The 15,031-nt window shown below is 36.3% G+C and overlaps 4 protein-coding genes across 5 annotated transcripts; 3 read left to right on the top strand and 1 right to left on the bottom strand.

Annotated features, from left to right (window-relative positions):
• The first annotated feature begins 555 nt into the window (after window positions 1–555).
• On the top strand, window positions 556–4,945 carry LOC105956356 (BTB/POZ domain-containing protein POB1). 2 transcript variants are annotated; one of them, XM_012980205.2, is made up of 6 exons: window positions 556–982; window positions 1,947–2,069; window positions 2,283–2,404; window positions 2,491–2,554; window positions 2,643–2,922; window positions 3,660–4,945. In XM_012980205.2, exons 1-6 carry the CDS (start codon window positions 721–723, stop codon window positions 4,486–4,488), a joined length of 1,680 nt encoding a protein of 559 aa, XP_012835659.2. In that variant the 5' UTR covers window positions 556–720; the 3' UTR covers window positions 4,489–4,945. The 2 variants fall into 2 exon arrangements, with proteins under 2 accessions (XP_012835659.2, XP_012835658.2); XM_012980204.2 differs by having other exon boundaries at window positions 591–982; window positions 1,926–2,069.
• A 1,233-nt stretch (window positions 4,946–6,178) lies between these two features.
• On the top strand, window positions 6,179–7,628 carry LOC105956358 (eukaryotic translation initiation factor 1A). Its single transcript, XM_012980209.2, has 2 exons — window positions 6,179–6,672; window positions 7,198–7,628. The coding sequence occupies exons 1-2, from the start codon at window positions 6,418–6,420 to the stop codon at window positions 7,375–7,377; spliced, it is 435 nt and encodes a 144-aa protein (XP_012835663.1). The 5' UTR covers window positions 6,179–6,417; the 3' UTR covers window positions 7,378–7,628.
• Window positions 7,629–9,237: 1,609 nt separating this feature from the next.
• LOC105956357 (CURVATURE THYLAKOID 1A-like protein) lies at window positions 9,238–11,277 on the bottom strand. The gene is made up of 5 exons (XM_012980206.2): window positions 10,989–11,277; window positions 10,055–10,149; window positions 9,853–9,960; window positions 9,664–9,735; window positions 9,238–9,547 (listed from the first exon to the last, which is right to left on the bottom strand). Exons 1-5 carry the CDS (start codon window positions 11,119–11,121, stop codon window positions 9,482–9,484), a joined length of 474 nt encoding a protein of 157 aa, XP_012835660.2. The 5' UTR covers window positions 11,122–11,277; the 3' UTR covers window positions 9,238–9,481.
• Window positions 11,278–12,751: 1,474 nt separating this feature from the next.
• On the top strand, window positions 12,752–13,951 carry LOC148765231 (uncharacterized). The gene is made up of 2 exons (XM_088813493.1): window positions 12,752–12,890; window positions 12,967–13,951. Exon 2 carries the CDS (start codon window positions 12,994–12,996, stop codon window positions 13,873–13,875), a length of 882 nt encoding a protein of 293 aa, XP_088669619.1. The 5' UTR covers window positions 12,752–12,890; window positions 12,967–12,993; the 3' UTR covers window positions 13,876–13,951.
• The last annotated feature ends 1,080 nt before the right edge of the window (window positions 13,952–15,031 follow it).

Below are 15,031 nucleotides of genomic sequence, written 5' to 3'. Positions count from 1 at the left end.
CTTATAGATAAAATCAACATTTTTTGGAAATATTTTCTAAAAACAAAAAAATCAAATGAAAATTCACAATGTAAAATGGTCGGTATAAGACGGAAATAATCGGGGGGTTTGGTAACTACGTATAGATAGAATTATTGTTCGTAATTTAACCCTTTTATATTCTTACATAAAAATAGTTAAGGGTGTGGATATGTCAATGCACTAACTAGATGAGCCGCTAGACAATATTTTGACACTAGTGGTTTATTTTTTGTAATAAAAAAAAAAAAAAAAAGAATGGCTGCTTGAGAAATATAATAACAATCAATATAATAATATATGGACCACCCTAGCTTAGAAAATAGAAGACACCATTAGTGACCCTTTCGTCTTAATGACTAATTCACTAATTATACTTAGCCGTCTTCTAATTAACTTAGTCAATTTTCATGAAACTAAAATAGACTGACTAATTCGAGGTCAATGTTTATTTTTATTTTTCAAGAGAGTAATATTATAAATTTATATATGTATTTTCATAATTTTATTTTAATAAAAAATAATTAGAAAATCGCAGTATTTATTGGGCCAAAAATTACACATACTGTATTTCGATCTTTCCAATATTAGAAAGAAGAGTTTGAAATCCAGTACCAAAGGTCCAAAACCTCGCATCTCACCATTATTTCTCTTTTCTCTCTCTCTCTCTCTACGACTCGGAGGAGAGAGAGTGACGTAATTATGAGGGGTTCGGGTTTGGATCTATTCGACCCGACGACCGCCGTGATGGACTCCGACGATAACTCGTCGCCGGGCGGAAGCCGTGACCCGGATTTCGGCTTCGCTTTCAACGACAGCAACTTCTCCGACCGACTTCTGCGGATCGAGATTGTCGCTGATCCATCGGAGTCTCAACCGGATTCCGACGCTTGCCAAACCCTACCTGGCTGGGCTGCGCGCAAAACCAAACGACGTCGTGCCGATATTGCCAAGAAGGAAAATGGTAAGCCGGTCAACTTTTCAGTCAACGTAACTGATATTTTTGGGTGTTTTTTTTTTCCCCTTCTTTTGTTGTTTCTTCCCTTTGATGGAATTCGTTACCAGTGTTCAAGCTTGGTTTGATTTTTTTTTTTTATTTTTTTTTTAATATATTTTTTAAATTATTTTATCATTACCCTGTTAACTTGAACTATGTTCTAATTTGGTTTTCCTAGTTTATAACCAATCGTTTACATGATTTTTTTATTCATTTCTAACATGAAAGCTTATAAGATTGACTAAAGAACAATTTTTTTTTTGTTTTTAATCTAAGCTGTATTTTTTCGACTTGGTTCAATTTTCAGTCGTAGTAATTGCTAAAATCTAGCTTGATGATGTTGATGATTAGCAGTAATATTTCTGGAGCCAGTATATAAATTCAGTATATACTATATAATGTTGAAATCGAGCTACTTCGTGATCAGCAATAGTTAATCTCTAGGGATGACTGTGGTTAAAAATGCTTTTACTTTTCTGGAAACTGTCAATGCCATCCTCCACGATTTCGCACTACAACAAGAATATCGAAATATTGTTTCTTGTTTGATTTTTGAGAATTTACTGAACATGTTGTTCTTGGAAATAGATTTTTTTGATACACTTCCGAACATGGAATTGGGATGTCTCGAATCTGGTTGTTTTTGTACATCGATCATCTCAAATCATCAAGGGATTTTTTTAATACAAATTAGAAAAAAATGTTACGTTGAACAGTTATTTCTTGTAGGAGCGTTGTATATGAATGCTTATTAAATTGTTATTTTTCCATCTCTTCAGAATCAACTGTTATTATCCGCTGTCAGTTTCAGATTGCATGCTTGATTTCCTGACGCCCTTTGGCACATATATAATATTTGTCTTCTTCTCATTCTTATGTTGGCATGGGTTTTTGTGCTCATCTTAATCAGACATGTACCACTCGTTTGCAGCTTTGGATATCAACAATTGCCCTGAAGAGCAGATTCTAGATTGTGAATCAGATGCCGACGATGGATTGGGTGATGAGGACCACGATGAAGAAGAAATTCCAATGATTGAAGATTCCCCGTCAGGTATTCATAAGCAAGTTTCTCTTCATGTAATTAAGACATGAGTTTTGTGCAGCCAAATGTAATTAAGAAACTGTTCTGGTTGGCATGGTCTATGTCTTATTGCTTTGAATTCTTATGAAGAATGTCGGATAAGTAGTTGTGGCAATAATAGATACAAAACAAGCAAGCTATTCACAGATGAAATGTTCAAGAATTTTATTTGTGCTCTTGTAGGCGACGAAGCTGCAAACAGTGATGATTCAAGTTGGTCTGGAGACGGGTCACGAGTTCAAAGAGTTAAAACTCTACATATTAGCTCTCCCATCTTAGCAGCAAAAAGTCCATTTTTTTATAAGGTACTGTAGCTTTTTTCAATTGCTCAACATGTTTCCCTTTGTAAGATTTTCATGCTCACATTTCGTTTCCTTTCTTTCTTCTGCAGTTATTCTCAAATGGTATGATGGAATCAGAGCAGAGACATGTAACCCTGAGAATAAATGCCTCTGGTAGGTCATTAGTTGCATTCCGAACACTTTATTATATATATATGTGAGACTGCAAATGATTGAAGATGTGCCTTTTGCTATGGAACAGAGGAAGTTGCACTGATGGAGCTCCTGAATTTCATGTACAGCAATACGTTAAGCACGAATACAGCTGCGGGTATATTGGATGTACTTATGGCTGCAGACAAGTTCGAGGTAGCTTCGTGCATGAGACATTGCAGTCGTGTACTGAGGAACATGCCCATGACTCCAGAATCAGCATTACTATATCTCGATCTTCCTTCTAGTGTTTTAATGGCTGATGCTGTTCAACCACTCACCGATGCGGCAAAACAGTTCTTAGCTGCTCGCTATAAAGATATATCAAAGTACGTTCTCCTTACACCCCCCACCCCCCCCCATTAAGCCTTTACTCCTTGTTTGAGAATTAGGATATGATTTGATAGACAATATAATCAAAGTACGTTGTCAAATGCTTGGTTATGTTTCAAGCCCATGCTAAAATAAAGGAGTCCCGTATTTTAATTGAAGGCGCTATTTCGTCCAAACTCAACCCCTATTATTATTATTATACAATCCCTAGAAGGATTACCCAATACAAGGATTGTATAATCACAAACCCCAATCATAAGATAATCACATATGACATGATGATGATGGGCAATTTAATCTTAACCAATTCATTCAATATTTCAATCTTATCAATCCCATCAACATTCCCAAACATGACCCTATTTTTTTTTAATAAATACTCCCTCCGTTTCAAAATAAGTGTTACTTTTGCCATATTTTTCCCATTATTAAGTGTCACTTTAGAATTTCAAGGTAGGACAAATTTTTCTTGTCCTGCTTTACCCTAACAATAATGAGGTGATAAAGAGAAAATAACTATTTGTCAAATAAGATTTTTTTCCCTAAAATCATGACTATTTAATAACTTTGTTAAATAGTGTGCATCTCCCATCTCTCTTATTTTGAAACGGAGGAAGTATCTCAATCATATATCTCTTAGAATGTGTAGGTAAACAAGAGATACTTCCTTTTTTGCTAATCATCATCCGAATTTCTCCGACAGCTGTTTATATATTTTTCTTGCAATTAGCAGATATCAAGACGAGGTTATCAATTTGCCTCTGGCTGGAATCGAGGCAATCTTGTCGAGCGACGACCTCCAGGTGGCATCAGAAGACGCAGTGTACGACTTTGCAGTAAAATGGACAAGAACTCACTACCAAAGACTCGAAGACAGAAAAGACATCCTCTGCACACGTTTAGGCAGTCACATCCGTTTCCCTTACATGACTTCCCGAAAGCTAAGAAAGGTTCTCGCATGCCAAGACTTTGACCAAGACTTTTCAAAACAAGCAGTGTTAGAGGCCTTGTTCTTCAAGGCAGAGGCCCCACACCGTCAGAGAACTCAAGCAATCGATGACTCATCAACCTCCACGAGCCGTAGGTTTGTTGAACGGGCCTACAAGTACAGGCCCGTTAAGGTTATCGAGTTCGATCTGCCACGTCAGCAGTGCGTGGTGTACTTGGATCTCAAAAGGGAAGAGTGCTCGAATTTGTACCCATCTGGTAGGGTTTATTCTCAGGCTTTTCATTTGGGCGGACAAGGGTTCTTTTTGTCTGCGCATTGTAATATGGATCAACAAAGCTCGTTTCACTGCTTTGGGCTGTTTCTTGGGATGCAAGAAAAGGGTTCGGTTACGTTTGCTGTTGACTATGAGTTTGCTGCGAGGTCAAAGCCTTTGGAGGAGTACATAAGCAAGTATAAAGGTAACTATACTTTTACGGGTGGAAAAGCGGTGGGGTACCGGAATCTGTTTAATATTCCGTGGACTTCTTTTGTTGCCGAGGATAGTCTTTATTTCATCAATGGGGTGCTCCATCTTAGGGCGGAGCTTACTATCAAACGTGAAATTACGACTTAGTCCCTTGATTTCTTGAAACCCTCTTGTCTTTTTGTCGAGCTCGTTGTTTTGTTTTGTAGTTGAGAGATGATCAGTGTTGCAAGAGCTGGAGCATGGATTTTTTACTAACTACGAAAGCTGAATGTACCGTAACCCCAGGTGCCAATTCGACACTATACAGATTCTTGTGATGATGCTATGTTTGTATATAGGGTTGCTGCCTTAGTTTTTAGGAGTGTTCTTTTTCTTTTTCTTTTTCTTTTTTTTTTTCCCCTTTTTTTTCTTGCTTCCAAAGAAATAATTGAGATGTGGATTTATCCTCTTTTTGTTTGTGTGCGCGTGGGCAAAATCTCATTCATAAAATGTGTATTTTTTCTTGCTGTTATTTTGTTTGGATGCTGCAGCTTGGAAAAACAAGTTGGGAAGTGTTGTTTGGATTTTTAGAGTTTAGTTAAGATGATGTATTGTGCTAAAGAAATTATAATATCTAGGGGTGTTCATAAACCCGCCAGACCCGACCCACCCGCCCGACCCGAGCCGACCCGCCCGAAACCCGCAAGTTTTACATGTTAAATTATCACCCGCAGTTTGATGATAGGCATACCCGACTGTTATGGGTCGGGTAGCGGGTTTGAAAATTAAAACCCGTGACCCGCCCGCTCCTATTAATATAAATATAATATATATTTAATAATCTGTCAAAGTTGGGCATTCTAGTTATCACCCGCATATGTTCTTCCCAGTTTGGTCATCTGCAGCTTCAGTGAAGGTGAGAGTGGAGAGAGATTAAAAAAATCAAGTAGATGGAATTTTCTATTTGCTGAGTGGTTATTTTTCATTGCCAAAATTGCAGCAAGATGTTTTTTTTTTTATATTAAAAAGAAAAGAAGAATTGCAGCAAGGGGTTTTTCCAAAGGGCGGTCATTTTGGTTTGGAAAAAAAATTACAGCAAAGGTTTTTTTTAGAATAATGCAACAATATAATGAGAGTTTTTCAATGAGTAAATTCTATCGAATTTTGTCAAAGTTTTTATTAGTTTTTTTCTTTAACCAACCCGCCCGCAACCCGCCCGCAAACCCGCGCTACACCCGACCAACCCGAATGAGGCAGTTTGTGAGTTTGAAATAGCAGGTGCAGTTTGCTAGTTTTGTAACCCGCCAATGGCGGGTCGGGTTGATTTTTTGTAGAAACCCGCCCAAACCCGCCCGTGTTCACCCCTAATAATATCTTAGACTATATCTCTTAATTCCATTTAACTATAGCAAAATTTGTTTGGAGTTAAAGATTTCTGGTTTCGCTCCGCTCCGAAAATTTTCAATTTTTGAACAATGATATTCATTTCGAATTCCAAAATATTCCGCATTCAAGATTTTAATAAATTTCTTTTTGAACATAAATATATTTTTTTTTCAATTTGGATTTATTATAAATTTTTTCTCCAAATTTTACAAAATTGTTTGGAACAAACTTAAATTACTTTTTTCGCTTAAAAAAGAATAAGTGCAAATTTCACTCTCCCTTCTTGTATTGTGACTAAATGTTATTTTATTCTATTCTATTTTCGATTGTATCGATTTGTTCTATTGCACTTGAAAATTTGTCTCAACGCTATTGAATTGCATTAATAGCGAGCCAAAGTAGTAGGGGTAAAGTGGAATTCGCCCAAAAAATAATTAGAATTATATATGTGTTAAAGATGGGCGATCTGTCTGATTCACGACGGCCCATCGGGCCGAATAAGATGGTAAAAAAAGCCCGAAATGAAAATTCCCGTAAATTCAACGCTAAATACTGGAAAGAAAGATACGTGTAGCATTTCCTATCCTTCCTCCACAATTAGGAGACAAATAATATATCAATAAATTAGGAAGCATTCTCACGTCTCTCCCAGAAAAAAAAAAAAAAAAAAAAAAGCGGTTGCGGTCGGATCTAGGGTTTTGGTGCAGAGGTATGCCGAAGAACAAGGGTAAGGGAGGTAAGAATCGGAAGAGGGGTAAGAACGAAGCCGATGACGAGAAGCGTGAGCTTGTCTTCAAGGAGGACGGCCAGGAATATGCTCAGGTCACCCGTATGCTCGGTAACGGCAGATGCGAGGCCACCTGTATCGACGGCGTTAAGCGTTTGTGCCATATCCGTGGCAAGATGCACAAAAAAGTCTGGATCGCCGCCGGCGATATTATACTCGTCGGCCTCCGTGACTATCAAGTATGGATTTTTTTCTCTCATTTTTTTTTTCTTCTTCTGATTATTTGGTTTATTATGTTTAGATTGGGGATTTTTTTTGGTTGTTTTTCTTAATTTCAGCTCAATTAATTATCATGATTAATCATTTGAAATTTAATTGATAAAATCCAATTTGGATTGTGTGTGTGTTGTTGTTTGAACAGCTCCCAAAATCATGATAAGCAATGTGAATTTCTCAAATTTCATGAAATAATTCCAATTTGGATTGTGTGTGTGTGTGTGTGTGTGTGTTGTTTGAACAGCTCCCAAAATCATGATAAACAATTTGAATTTCTCAAATTTCATGAAATAATTCCAATTTGGATTGTGTGTGTGTTTGTGTTGTTTGAAACAGCTCCCCAAATCTCATGATAAACAATGTGAATTTCTCAAGTTTCATGAAACAATTCCAATTTGGATTATGTTTTCTATTCCGATTTTTATCCAATCGAAGCACATGAAATTTAAGTGGATTCGATAATAATCTAATTTTATACCTAAACATAGGATGACAAGGCTGATGTAATTTTGAAATACATGCCCGATGAAGCGAGGCTATTGAAGGCTTACGGTGAGCTGCCGGAGACAACTAGGCTTAACGAGGGTATAGGTGGAGTTGACGAAGAAGATGATGGCCCCGGTGACGATTACATTGAATTCGAAGACGAAGACATCGACAAACTCTAGACGAGAGAGTTTGTTTGCGAAACAATGGTACACTTTGTTTTAAGGTTTCCATTTGTTTTGTCTTGAAAAAAAAAGTATAATATCTATCACCTCTTTCGGTTCTTTATTAGGATACGAGAAGAAAAATAGAGAGGGGTTATCGTATTTGTAATGTTTTCGAGTAATATGATAAAAAGCTTTATTTGCGAGTTTTTTTCATGTATGGGTGTGACACTATATGCAAAGGTTGGAATAACAAATTAGGTTCTACATCCTTCGTTTCAATTTTTTTTTTTTAATTGTTGATTACTGGAAAGTTTCCTCATGATTGTGGCTGAATGAGTGGTCTTCATCTGTAATTTGGTTTATATCTGAGGATTTGGCTGATTATGCTTTGCATTTTGGGTAAATTTACAAAAGAACCCCTCATTTTCCAATAATTACATCCATACCCTTGAAATTTGTAAATGTCTTATGTTAACACCCTTTTGTAGGGGGTTGAGTGTCAGAAATTTAAAAATTGCATGGGGTTGGATGTAATTTCTCAAACAAAAGGGGCTTTTTTGTAATTACACTTTACCTCAAGGAGGTGGTTGTAATTTACCCTTGTATTATTCTCTTGATTAGTTAATTTTCTTGATATTTTGATCCATGTAATGAAAGTTGCATATGAATCAAAAGTCAAAGCTTAAACCAACTGCAAATTTCAGAACCAAAGTGTGTGATTAACAATTATATGAAATAAGTAAATATAACATGGATAATCATTTCTTAAATAAATATCTAGAAAATGGAAGTAAACATTATTATTATTATTATTATTCAAAATAGGGTAAAGTTCAGTTTACCTACCTGAACTATACCCAACGTATAAAATACCCCCCTGAACTTCAAAATGCATCAAAATAGCCCTCACTTTTGTTGGTCAACGTTAAAAAAATTAACGCCATTAGTTTTAGAATAACACCGTTAGTTTTTAAAGTGCTTTTACATTTTTACCCTTAATACTTCTTCATCTCCTTCCTCCCTTCTTCCTCCTTTTTCTTCTTTTCCTAATTTCTTCTCACAGACGTGACACCATGGAACCACATATCTCTCCCCAATTTCACTACTCAGACCAAAGCCCACCTCCATACTCGCACCCGCATCCCCAAACTCAGACTCCACAACCTCGTCTCTGCCAAGAAACGCGGCCCCTTCATCTCCATCAATCTCTTGTCTCCGTGGGCCCCACAGGCCGGTGTCAACACCCTCACCGCCGGCGAGTTCCGGTGGTAATAACCCACAGATCTTCAATTTTTAGAGAACAGCAAATATTCAATCTTTGATGGTCATTTTTGAAAAATTTGCGAATCATTTGGGTTAGATTTCTTTGATTACATTTTGTTTTGGAAAGATTCAATTTTTGATTCGTCATTTTCCTTATTTTGCTTTCCTATTTTAAGTATACGAATGATCTTTGTGGACTTGATGAAATATGTTACTTTCCCAGATTTGCTTTTCTTTTTTCAAGACTTCCTATAACTCGCTCGAATCATTTCTTCGAATACAAATTTCCTTTTCATTTTTCCGGTGGAAAGTTGTGCATCGGAAATATTGGCGGCGGAGCTGGCAATTTTGGTGGAGGGCGAGGGGGAAGATATTGTATGTTCATTCTTCAATCAGAACAATAGAGATACAGATATATGTGTACATATATATACATATATATATACATATATATATATATATATATACATATATATATATATATATATATACAGATGTATAGATAAAATCATAAAATAGACTAAGGGGTAAAAGTGTCAAAAGAAATGCAAAAATCATAAAAATAATTATGAATACAAAAGTCAACACGCCACGTCAGCAAGGGGAGACGGATTTCAAACGGATGGGCTATTTTGATGCATTTTGAAGTTTAGGGGGGTATTTTATACCTTGGGTATAGTTCAGGTAGGTAAAATGAACTTTACCCTTCAAAATATGACAAAATTTAAGAGTGAAAAACAAATACAAGATGAACCTATTCTATACTTCAAACACCAAGTAGCTCTTATAAATAGTACACATGTAAATTAAAGATTCATTAATCCGAAGTCGAGATGATGACGCGGCGACAGTGCGTTTACTCGGTACCAGCGATCTTCTTCTTTAGTGCTTCGATATCTGTCGCTAGCTCTTTTCTGCTCGACTGTAAGAAGATAGCAAGACTTTATCAGCCAAAGGCATTCGTGGTTTTGCAACTACCCGCAATTTTCTTGCATTATATATATGTTGAGTCATTACAGAATAATCGGAAAGATGTACCTTGAAAAGAAGGTAACGGTACACGAACCATCCAGTGTATCCAAGCCCGACCAACTCCAACACCTTCGGGAGCTGAACGTAATAATCGCGGAAACCAAGAGTCGTACGTTAGTTTAACAATGCATAACAAAATGAAATACTAATTTCACGCAACATGTAAACGATGCATATAGAATTCGAGGAACGTACCAAAGGGACTGAGTTGACTGCACCAACTACAACTGAAGCCAACCAAACTCCGACAACTGCACCACCTCCGTAAAGAAGTACCGTTGACTTGTTTTCAACTCCGTCCCACTATTACACCAAAATATGTGAGATTTTTATCAAGTGTTATAAATGCACAAAGCAATTTTCTGCACTAATTTGGGCATGATGAATAACTAACTACCTTTTCCTTTAGGTCTGTGAACAATTCATTTGGGTCGAAAGTTGACTCGTCCGATGAAGAAGCCTTGACCAGGACCCGAGTTGACCTCATTTGATCTGTTTCAATGCCGTAGCAACCAACATAAGCACACACAAACATCAAGCACAATTATATTATTTCGTAAGCCTCGTTTGGTTGCCAAGATAAGATTAAATAACCTAATCAGACCCAATTGTATTATTGGACCTTAGAAAGTTCCATAAGAAATATGCCTAAAAGCCAAAAGGCATTGCGGGTCGACCCGGCAAATTATTGGGGTACCAAACATCAAATAAAGTCTAACTATTTAGTTAATAATGGCTAATCTCCCCAACCAAACGAGGCCCAAGTGTTTAATTTTAATGTAATGTGAAGTACTTGAAAGACCATCCACGATAAACGTGCAAGAAAGCAATCGAACTCTTGTGAACTAGATTTCAGCAATATAAAAGAACATTTTTATTCTAGCTAGGGCTCGAAATTAAAAACGAGCAACTCGATACTTGAATCTTGATATCGGAATCGTTGCATTAAGAGCTCGTTTGAGGTTGTTTTAAGAACATAGCGAAGCAACATTGAACATATAACTTTTGTACGATAAGATATGAAACTCGAATAGAGCTCAAACTCGATTAGAAAAACAAAATGATGAAATACGTACGAAAAATCAAGCTCGATTCGTGTTCGGCTCTATTAAAGCTCGGTTCGATTGCTTATCAAAATAAGCTCAAACACAACATTTATTACAAAAACATTAATCAGGTAGGTACATTTATAATTAACCTAGAATCTACATATCTTCATCTCAATATGATAATATCTAACTAACTAATCTCACAAGTCAATTAAAAGCAATAAAAATCAAGATTTCAATTCAAATAGGAAAAACAAATGCTAATTATAAGATTGTTTGTACCTTTGAGTGGCTTGAATGGGGTGCGGCGGCGGTTAGGCAAAGGAGAGAAGACGGCGGCGTGACTGGTGGCGGCGGGTAGGCGGTGCATCAACACGGCGGTGGCCGCCATGGAAGTGGAAGCTGCCGCTGCCATTTTCTTGAGCTCTGTTTAACCCAACAAATTATCTTACTGAAATTGCTTTAGCCTGAGTTTTTCTTATCTCTTCTGAGAAAGAACTATTTTTTTGTTGCAAATTTCTTTTGGCACAACAAAATATCTTTTGCTATCCACAATATTTTTTTTTGGGATAAATGCCGGATGATTTTTCAGCTGCTGACACGTGGATATTTTGGGTTTTTTTAATTGGTGGATATTATCTTGAATATCTCTACTTGTTTTTACGCTTTTGCCCCTTGAGGTAAAACTAAATTACAAAAATCCCCTCATGTTTGGGTAATCACAACTACCCCTCATTTATGAATCTAGTGGAATCTTTTAGATTATGCAGAATATTCTCTAGTTTGTATCCGTTTTTACCCCATTCGAGCTCCATATTTTGAACCAGGATGATCAAAAGATACGTCTTTTGGCTTGTAAATATCAGATTGCGATGCATCAGAAATTTCATTTTTTGCACAAAACGAGTATAAAATAGAGAACATTCTACCAAATCTACAAGATGATGTTGAATTTGACACCATAAAAATTGACATGCAAGAATATTCATAATTGATGGATAATTAATTATAATAACCTAAACAAGATGGATTTTTACGTAATTTGACCTTACTGAAATACGACGTTTCATTCTAAAACAATATTTAATATACATAATCCCATTTAATAATAATAAAAAAAATGCCAATAGAATTGTTCTTCAAACACGACAAGTATGGTTCCAAATTAAATATAACATGAATTATATATATTCCCTACTTTATGGAAAAAAAAGTTGTAGTTTAAATTAAAATATGACGTCATGTATTTTTAAAAAAGAATTAAAAAAGGGTTAAATAGAGAAACACCCCTGTACTATGGAGTTTGTATCAAATATCCCCCTATACTACACATAAATACAAAAACCCCCCTTACATTACATTTTTTCAAAATATGACGAAAATACCACTACTCAAGCATATATATATATATATATATATATATATATATATATATATATATATATATATATATATATATATATATATATATATATATATATGGGTTTGTTTGAGCCATTTTCAGTCAATTTTACGTGCGAAGTTTTAGTATTTATATTTTTTCTCCAAAACATCTAATTGCTTATATTTTTTTAATTTTATGATAAAAAACTTTAATTTTTGTCATTTTGCAATCCTATAATTGTTGAGAATTTGAACTACTGGAAGAAAATAAAAGGTTTTATTGAGAAAGAAAAACTAAGTAATTTAATGTTTTTGAGAAAAAAATATAAATATCAAAATTTCCCAAGTAAAATTGACCGAAAATATTAAAAATATATTGGAAAATGACTCAAACAAACCATTTAATTTATAGGCTAAGCAGGGGTATTCTAGTCATATTTTGAAAAAAATGTAATGTGAGGGGAGTTTTTGTATTTATGTGTAGTACAGGGGGGTATTTGATACAAACTCCATAGTACAGGGGTGTTTTTGTATTTAACCCTTAAAAAAATTCAGACAGCACACAAATGACAGTCGTGTATTATCCACACCCCAACTAATCCACCTAACTAATTAATTAACAACATTCGATTAAACAAACTCTGCAAAACACCAAATCACAACTCAAAAGAGCCTTCCTTTTTTCCTATATAGAATATACTCTATACAAAATGACCAAAATAACCTTCAAATCTCTTCAAATTCTTGTCAAAAACAATCCCACGTTCGATCAAGATCACAAGATCAAGAGGGCGTTCTTCGGTAAGATCGTAATCACTATATATTCGTTCGTGCGTTTTTTCGATTTTTGATCGTACGTGTATCGGTTATGTGAAAGGTATGGCGGCGTAAAAGGGCAATCTTGATGGCCGGTTGCAGTGTCGTTATTCGTATAACGTTGATCGTTGCATGGTTATGGCAAATTGTTCGAGGATCCGAAAACTACGACGAAAGGGTTTCGTTAGATTCTTATTTTTACGACAATGCATTCGAGGAAATCCACAACCCTCGTACCGGCAAACTGTACGATGTTTCTCTCCCCGCAAATTTGTCGGGGGTACAAGTGTCTTTTGTCCGCCTTAGAGCCCGTAATCTGTGGAGAAGCGGTGCTAATCACAGCTTATTCGCGATCCCACCTTCGGTATTGCCTTTCCCGTTTGCGAAAAGAGTCGATTTAGTGTATCAAAACCTAGGAAATCGGTCTTCGAATTATTATAGTGTCCCGGATTATGAATTTGTAGCTCCTGTTGTCGGATTTCTAGCCTACGATTCAAATAAAAGCTCGATAAATTACGGACTTATTGAGCTTAAATTAATGAGGGATGATCCCATCATTGTCCACTTTCCGGATATTTTCGTTGAAGAAAACGGTATGAAATGTGTTCGATTCGACGCTAATGGCACGATCGAGTTGAGCAACGTGGAGGCGAAGAATTCGTGTTTCGTGAGAAGGCAAGGCCATTTTTCCGTGGTTGTTCCTTATCAAGAAAAGAAGGATAAAGTTGTAATTATTAACAAGTGGTGGATGATTGTGGGGATTGCATGTGGTGGAGTTGTGGGATTAATAATCTTGATTGTTGTGATTTTCGTTGCGTACAAGTGGATTAAACGGAAGAGAATCAAGAAAATGGAGAGGCAAACCGAAAGAAACGAGGGATTGGACACGATTTGGATCGGCCGGAGTAGAATGCCTTCTGCCACATGTGTTAGAACACAACCAGTTCTTGAAAATAGCTATCTTCCTTAAATTCTAATTTATTTTTTACACTTCTTGAAATTTTATTGTACTTTAAAAAAAAAATTATTCTACTTTTCTTGCCATTGATTCTAAGAAATATTGAAAAACTCTCTCATTGATTGATTTGTCAGTGAGAGGTGGAGACTATTATATACAATTATGAGGAGTATACAAAATATGGAAAAGATCCATTACAATGCTAATTTACAGCAAAGTCATAAACTAAAAAGATTGCACAAATCATGGTGAATTGATTTAGTCTTTACTGCCAACCTGATTTGATGCTAATTCATTAGCACGCCCCTTCAAGCTCATCGTGGAGGGACGAACGTTGAGCTTGGACCGAAGAATATTGAACCTGTTTGAGACTAATGGTTTAGTCAGCCCATTTGCTAGTTGGTCTTGCTAGAAATAAATCGGACTTCGAGGGTCTTCTGTTGAACTTTTTCACGAACGAAGTGATAATCTATTTCTACATGTTTTGTCCGAGCATGAAAAACTGGGTTGGCAGTAAGATATGTGGCTCCGATATTATCGCACCAAAGTAGCGGCTTTTGAGGTAAGGAAATTCCGAGTTCGCACATTAGAGATTGTAGCCAAAGTGACTCGGCTGTAGCATATGCAATTGCACGATATTCAGCTTCAGTGCTTGATCGAGCAACGGTTGGTTGTTTCTTTGAACTCCAAGACACCAGATTCTCCCCAAAAAAGATACAAAAACCAGAGGTGGACTTTCGATCGTCTGGAGAACCAGCCCAATCAGCATCAGAGAAGATCGAGAGTTGAGTCGAAGTGCTTGGCCGAATGAGAAGTCCGTAGTTGATGGTGAATTTTAGGTACCGCAAAATCCATTTAACGGCTGTCCAATGTTCTTCTGTGGGCTTGTGCATAAATTGACACACCTTGTTTACGGCAAATGAAATGTCAGGGCGTGTCAATGAAAGATACTATAAGCCGCCAACAACACTCCTATAGGTTGAAGGATCTTGACAAGGAGCACCGAAAAATAGTGATAATTTCTGTGAAGAAGACATCGGTGACGATACTGGCTTTGCTTCAATCATTTTTGTACGTTGAAGCAAGTTGTACACATATTGACTTTGTGACAAGAAAAGTCCAGCAACCACATGATGGGCTTCAATACCCAGAAAAAAACTTAAGCCCC

This window comes from Erythranthe guttata, chromosome 14, assembly GCF_056151865.1.
Source record: "Erythranthe guttata isolate IM_541 chromosome 14, IM_541, whole genome shotgun sequence".
Lineage (NCBI taxonomy): Eukaryota > Viridiplantae > Streptophyta > Magnoliopsida > Lamiales > Phrymaceae > Erythranthe > Erythranthe guttata.
The sequence above is the reverse complement of the archived record's forward strand: the minus strand, read 5'-3'. Positions and strand labels throughout refer to the sequence as shown.